This window comes from Pocillopora damicornis, chromosome 8 (genome assembly GCF_964200805.1).
Source record: "Pocillopora damicornis chromosome 8, jaPocDami1.2, whole genome shotgun sequence".
NCBI lineage: Eukaryota > Metazoa > Cnidaria > Anthozoa > Scleractinia > Pocilloporidae > Pocillopora > Pocillopora damicornis.
The window spans coordinates 6,140,768-6,148,286 of NC_142677.1; the positions used below are offsets into that span (position 1 = coordinate 6,140,768).

Here is a 7,519-nt window from a genome sequence, read left to right on the forward strand (position 1 = left end):
TGCAAGCTATGGGTTAAAAGACGCCATAGTCTGAATGTTTCTCTGTGGAAAAAAATCACTTAGTGAAATATGCCTCAGCTGGCGACTTTGATTACATTCAGGGTCCAGCAGAGGTTAAAGTGTTGTGCAGACCTCATATGGTAGTCACGTGGTTGGTCTTCCTGAAACAAATCCATGTTAAGATCGCATTTTTATTTTGTTTCTAACAGTTTGTCCATATGCTATGGATATCGTGTTTGCTTTGGACTCATCCACGGACGTTACTCCTGTCCAGTGGACTCAACAGAAGGACTTCATGAAGAAAGTTGCTGATGGTTTTAATGTACAGGAGAGCGGGACCCATGCAGCCTTGGTCGCTTATTCCACTATACCTTCAATCAACTTGAAACTTGGAGAAAGGAATGTGAAAGGAGAGGTTGATAAGGCTTTTGATGACCTGCCACGTGATCCTGGTAATAGAAATCTGGTAAGTCAAGGTTGCTACCTCGATGATGTGAATAGCAAAGAGAGCCCACTCTAAAACACGTGAAGGATACCTTTCTATGTCATCGCATGCCTTTTTAATTTGGGATGCTGTCTTTCAAGTTTGTTTTCTAGGCATAAAGCATTTTTTATTGAAATAAGGATTTGCGATCAATTTACAGGTCATTTTGTTGGAAATGGCTAAATTCGAGGTGTTCACAAAGTCTAACGGTGTGAGGACCCATCTCCCCAAGGCCCTTGTGGTGACGGTGCTTGGACCCCAAAACGATCACAACACTAACGCCGCCAAGAGCCTAAAGTCCTTCGCTAAGCAGTTGGAAATCAGTGGTGTAAAGGTAAAGAAACATGGAAAGGAGTAAAGAGGAAATGACTTCATTGCTACAGTTTTTACTGACCATTTCTGTGTTCCAAGCATGAAATCAGTAATCTTCATTGTTTGTTTTTTTTTATTTTTTTATTTCAGGTGATCGCTATAGGCAGCCCAAGCATCGCTGAATCAGAACTTTCTACAATGACAACGGAGCCTAAGTATGCTGTACGGGTTAACGATCTCCAGTCTCCAGCTGAAGCTGAGAAAGTGACCAAGATTATTTGTAACGGTAAGATGGTGCAATTTTTTTTTTTCAAATTACTTTGCCTTAACTGGTCTTGGGATTTTTACCTTAATTTACTCAGGAGATCACTGGAATTTCAAGATACAAGTTGATATTCAAAATATGAAACAGGAAAATCCTAGACAAGAGATTTTTTTAAGAATCCTTGGCGATTGCGTCGAACCCTGTTAGTTCCGAGTGTTTTGCGTGTTGGTTCTTATCGAACATGAGTCACTCAGACTTATATGTGCTACCAGTTCTTACGTTTTCGCACCGTTAAACGATTTATCTTGTATTCTTTCCTCAGTGGCGGCAGGGTTCCCGTCCACAAGCGAGAGTGGACCGCAAGCTCCATTTCCCTCCCCAGTCCCCTCTGTGCAACAGAAAGTTGCTTCTCCTACCCAAGCTCCCGCCCAGCCCGCAGCAGCTGCAACACACATGAATAACTTGTACAAGAGAACACGTGAGTGGACGTTTTTAGTTTCTGTTGTGGTCAACCGTGACGCAACATTGCAAAATAGCATCTAGCAAAAAATAGCATCTTAGTCCTTATAATTTTGATAACCCCAGTCATTTCGCACGCTTTCTTTTTTTTTTTCCTTCTGGAGTGATAAAAATTGTATTTGCTTTCCTCTCCTTCTAGCTTACCCATTCAATTGTCAACCCGTGTTGTATTACGACTTCGACAAGTTTTGCGCGGGTGAAGTATTTGACGAGTCGGGCTCTGGCAACAACGGGCTGTCCCGCGGGAGTGTGGTTGTTGAGCCGGGATACAACCAAGACAACGGTGTAGACTTATCAGACGGGTTCATTCAGTTGGATGGAATGAATTTCAAGGTAGGGTGCTTTGAGAATTTGCGACATATCTCAGAAGAGAAAATCTTGAACTTGAAATTTGGTGGAGGATACGTCTGTCAAACTTGGTTAAAATGAAGAGTATAGCGTGACTAGCGTGACAAGCTTATAAATCACGCATCATATTGATACAATAAAATCATAGGAATGTATTCAACTTAACTTTGATTTGTCCAAAGTACTTAACAAAACTTAGGGAGGATAACTTTTAAAGTGAGACAATTATGGAATGGAACACTATAGAGTCAAGTACGAGGAAGAAAATATCAGGGGCTCGTATCAAGTACAGTATATATAAGTTATGAGACATTTTTAAATGATCAGAAAGCTCCCTCGTCACTTGAAATGTGATTTTTTAACTATTTAATTTCAATGAAGGAAAAGCTTGTTGTGCTTTTGATTGTCGACTGGATATTTGTTTTTACATTTTAAACTTTGTGATGTATAACTTTTTTAAACTTTATAACACCGACTTTTAAGTAATTTATGGTGAAACGATGACCACTAGTTTATTAGTGCTTTTTTACTTCTGTTTAATCAAACCCTCTTCAAATAAAGCCTTTACTTACTTACTTACTTACTTCTACAGGGTAAGCCCACTCTTGGTGTTACTATATCAGCATGGGTCAAGGTTAAGAACGTGACTGCGCCGAACATAAACGAGATCTTCGTGACGGAAGCACCTGGAATAACAGACCCCTCGAAACAGGGACAGTACCACTTTGAGATCTTAAACAAGGGTAAAGTTCGCTTCTTCCAACGGAATATGGACAAGACAGTGTACGGGAGAACTACTATTGAGGGAATCCCAGAAAATAAATGGGTTCACTTGGCGGGAATTTACAATCCTGAAAGCAAACAGGCCGCAATTTACATTAATGGACGAGCTGTTAAGAACTATGAACAGACGGATGCACAAGAGACTGAAGCTTTGAACACAGATTGGAGTAAGGCCGCGTATATTGGGACATTTTACGACGATGAGGGGCCTCGACGCCAATTCAAGGGTGCCCTGGATGAGTTCTATATCTTCCCCTGTGCTCTCCCAGACGATCAAATCGTGACCCTCAAGGATACTCACAGAATACGTAAGTTCATCGTCAATTAAAACAAATTCTAAATAAGGAACGAACATTCGTATTGAAGACGTTCTACTGCAGGTCTGAAAAAAATTCCTCGATTGGCTAGTTTTGTGACAGCTAATCACGGAGACCACTCGTGGTTTTACGTCATCAGTGTGGAACTACTGGGAGTAATCTCAAATATTGTCACGTGCCTTCTTTCTCAAAGTTCATGTTGTGTCACTTACTTTTGTTATGATTCCTTCCTATAATAGCCAAGTTTGTGGGTCCGTACCCAGGCGTGAAGCGGGAGGTCTGGCGCGGAGTTAAAGGCACCACTATAACGGACTTGGCCACGCAGAAAGACTATCCAAACAACCCCTCTGAGGCCTCCATCATTGAGGACTTCGACGCACCTAAGAACGAGGGCGACGATTACGGTTCCCGAATTAGAGGCTACTTCGTGGCGCCCTATACGGGAACCTACTCGTTTTCTCTGTCTGGTAACGATGAAGCTGAGTTGTTCTTTAGTGGGTCGTCGAGGGAAAAAGACAAAGATTTGTTTGCCGTGGTTAGAGGAACTGGGCACAACAAGTTTGCAGAGTAGGTTTTACGTTTTAAAATGGATAAGCCCTATTTTTTGGTAACAACCAGGTTATTCTTCTTAAAAGAGAATTTCGCTCATTGTGCTATTTTCAATTTAACTTTAACCATTTTCAATTTATCTGATCTCAGATTTTAAACAGCAGCCTTGGGAACATAATTATAGTCTGGTAACTTCGCGCGATCTTAATTTGAATTAAACTCAGTTTTCATGCTTTTCACCTCTCCTCTCCCAGACATCCCTACCAACAGTCTGGTTACATTCCACTGGAGGCTGGCAAGTATTACTGGATTGAGGCCCTGCACAAGGAAGGAATTAATAGGGACTCGTTATCCGTCGGCTTCACCTTGGAGTGCCCTAATGCACCATCGGTACTTTCTGAGAAACCGATTCTAAGGCCAAGTCTACAATATCAGATTCCTCGTAAGTAACACTCTTTAATTCAGGAAAATATGCTATTTTCAGTGCAGCAAAATTTTGAATTTCAGGACATTTTTCGGGAAGTATTTTCATTACCATATATTGCTTTCAACTAGGGAGCTGTACTGAGGTCAAGAAAATGTGGCCTGGGTTCAAGGATGATGAATACGTCATACAGATGACTCCTTCTTGTAATCCTATTCGTTTGTACTGCCATGGCCTCGATACAGCCTCCCCCCGTGAGTACATTACTCTGCCTGCTGGCCCCGATAGGAACTTCGCTAGTTTTTACAGGGGTAGGCTGCTCAACTATGAATCCTGCTCTGGCTCTATCAACCCTGAACCCAAACTGACGGCGAACTACTGGGGAACAACAAGGTGGGTTTTGCTTATAACTGAGGACCTAAAACTTCCAACATGAAAATTCATGAAAACCTGAGAGAGAGATCTGAAACTGATGCAAGCGATACTTTCTTGGTTTTTTTTTTTTTAATGCCAGGTTTAACAAAATTCGTGTCGATCCCACGACGGGTCTCGTTCACAGAGATGACTTCCAGTTTGCAAAGACTGAGGGCAACCCAGTTCGATTTGCTCGCGCGGGAGACTGCTTCTCAGCTGCCTCCAAATGTCAAAAGGGTAAATTTCAGGTGGATCTCTCTGGCACGGGATTACGCATGCGTAAAGATGTAGATTGGGAGACCTGGGGCACACCAAAAGTACCACAGCGGTTGCTAAGCGTTCGTAAGGCGGAAGACGGAACGATGGCATACGGTGAATGTGGAGGGTCGTGTGGGGGATGCCAACCGATCAAAGAAAGGATGTTTGTGGAACCAGCGGCCTGTACCGACCCGTCCACTACCGGTGAGTACTCTTCCATTGGCAAGGATGTGTACTATCTCCTCTCTCAAATATTCGTAATGGCTTGATAGGACCGAGTGGAGTCCAATTCGGTCTTTTCAATTCCAATTTATCAATCGCGAGTATGACAACTGGCAGAAATGGACGACAAAAAGTCCTGTTACCAATTAATCATAACCATTACAATTTCCGGAAAAAAGTGTACATATTCATTTAGGAGAATATTTCCGATAAAACACATTGTCTAAAGTAAAAAATTCCTCCATTTTTTAAATTCCCCAGTGTAGTAGGGTAAGTAGTTGGTGTTATGGTAATTGCAATCAATTATGCGATTGGTGGATTTAGCTGAGTGGACTTAGTATGATTGGCTGCTTTAACTGTCCGATTACAGGAGGTGTTCCACGATTACAACCAAATGTCCGATTACAACTCTGCAGTATATTAAGTGAAAAGTATGGCAGCTAATGCACAAATTTGAGGAAATTGTAACGGTTATGATAAATAATGATAATCGGGCCGAGTGGAGTACAATTCGGCCTGTAATCATGAGAGTGATTAACCAAATCGGACGACCACGAAGCGGGAGTCCGATTTGTTAAGTACGAGTATGATTACAGACAGAATTGGACGACACAAAGTCATGTTACCAATTAATCAAAACTATGACGAAATTTGAGAAAGAAACTAGACATCGGTTATACGTTTTCACAAAAAAACAAACAAAAAAAAACAACCTTTAACTCGGCGAAATGCGAGACAACAGCGCGCGCACATGACGTGTTCTGTCCACTTACACAGGCATGACGTGTCAACTGTCCCTTAAACTGAGCTATTATACTGTCCAATTACAAACATGACGCGTACACTGTCCTATTAGTGCTCAAATCGGGCTGGTAATTACCAATCACGTTCGAGAATTGTGTTATAATTTTGATTAATGATGTTATCAACGTTGGTAAACTGAAGCCTTAATAGCAACTTATTAGGGTCAAGGCGTGTGGCAAGACATTATTGAGGGTTTGTTGGGTAAATCTTTTATTTATTCCTCTATCTATCTTCGTCAGTCTTCCTTAGTTTTATAGCATTTGATGTTGTCCCTAACATAGTTGTGGATGATAATGCATCAAAGTTGTTCAATTGAAGGCATTTTCTTATAACACGTCTCACTTTGTTTATATTACTTTAGATGCCGTTGCTCGTCAGTCGATTCCTTCACCTGGTACCAAAAAAGATGAAAAAGGACAGAAAAAATCTGTTGTAAGTTCGCCACAGAAGGTGCATGTTAGGTCCGAGGCCCCTTACCCGCACGAAAGGGAGTTTTTCCGCTCGGGGCCTGGGCTTGAGGAGACAGAACTGGAAGTGTTAGGTCATGTGACAAAGAAGAAGAAGCGAAGTGAGTCAACGAAGAAAAAGAGAAAGCGACATCTCAGCGAATGAAAAACAGCGCAGTATAACTGTTTAGGATTAAAAGAAAAAAAAGGAGGATAAGAAAATAGATACGGCAACATTTGTTATATCATGTACAAAACTGAACATTGGGTTGAGTGCCTCGTTTTAACTTTAAAATGGAGCTTCTCTGATCTGAAAATGATGAATATTTGTAATGGGGTTTTTGAATAATCTATGATTTACTGATGTTTTTTCGTTTTAAAGTGGCTGCAATAAGAATGTGGCGGCAAAAGAGAGTTTCACTGTTTAATCCTCAGCATGTAGGCGCGAGAGAAAGTTTGTCAGCCTCGCTCATGGTTTCGATGTTCCTTTTTAGGATATAATCCTGCAGTCCTTGGTTCCTGCTTTGTAGTTGTATTTTATTCTATTGTGTTTCTATACTTAATGTTAAGGGGCCTGAAAAAACTCCAGTTTAAAATATAAAGGGCCTCAAGACGAATCATGTACGGTCCAAGGGCTTTAAATTACTACTGCAGCATTAAAAGGGACGACGTGGGCCTTTTCTGTCACGGCCTTAAAGAAAAGGGACTCTCCTCTCAGGACTTCATAGTAACGTAATGTTTGAAATGGGATCGGAATGTTTTCTTTTAAAATGTAAAGTCCTAAAAGGGGTATGACAAGTAAGGCCTTTCTTTTCGCATTATTTACGTCAGTATTTGTGCAACTGATTGGCGTAGATAATGGTCATGATTGAGAAATTGATATCCTGAGTCAAGATGGTATGGTCATCGGTAGAGTGAATTAATCTCTACCCAAGGAAACCATTTAACTGGCATTCACATTTATAAAGACAAGCAATAGCGAGTCAACAGTTCGTTAAGCTTCACGGTGGTAGGCTGAAATATAATGATAAAAAATGAACCATGGCAAATATATCGAATACCCTGGAGTGAGTAATTATACCAATTAGTTGCAAGTTTTAGTTTCTTGTATATTGCAGAAAAAAACGCTCAATCTTCGCTTGATTAGCTTCTTATTTTAAAAATCACCCTTCTCTCCTAGTCCAGTGTAAATCTCTGGTCATAACAGATTACAAATACAGTAACGACGGTTAGAATTGAACACAAATTATGAAATTCATGTCTTGTTTTGTAAAATTATTCAAAAGACACTGGTGTAAAAGATCATAGATTATTTTTTGATGTGAAAATAAATGTTCGACTCTAGGTCCCTGTTTATTCACTTTATTAGGGGTT

The 7,519-nt window shown here is 40.7% G+C and overlaps 1 protein-coding gene across 1 annotated transcript in view; it reads left to right on the forward strand.

The window, feature by feature from the left end:
* Window positions 1-7,489, forward strand: part of LOC113675821 (uncharacterized) — a 44,266-nt gene extending 36,777 nt beyond the window's left edge. The window contains exons 57-67 of the mRNA XM_089214440.1: window positions 210-466; window positions 645-818; window positions 947-1,082; window positions 1,384-1,539; window positions 1,720-1,913; window positions 2,521-3,019; window positions 3,268-3,595; window positions 3,832-4,019; window positions 4,133-4,394; window positions 4,516-4,877; window positions 6,061-7,489. Coding sequence (XP_089070566.1) covers window positions 210-466; window positions 645-818; window positions 947-1,082; window positions 1,384-1,539; window positions 1,720-1,913; window positions 2,521-3,019; window positions 3,268-3,595; window positions 3,832-4,019; window positions 4,133-4,394; window positions 4,516-4,877; window positions 6,061-6,311 — 2,807 coding nt within the window. The 3' untranslated portion in view covers window positions 6,312-7,489. The remainder of the gene's footprint in view (window positions 1-209; window positions 467-644; window positions 819-946; window positions 1,083-1,383; window positions 1,540-1,719; window positions 1,914-2,520; window positions 3,020-3,267; window positions 3,596-3,831; window positions 4,020-4,132; window positions 4,395-4,515; window positions 4,878-6,060) is intronic.
* Window positions 7,490-7,519: the final 30 nt, after the last annotated feature.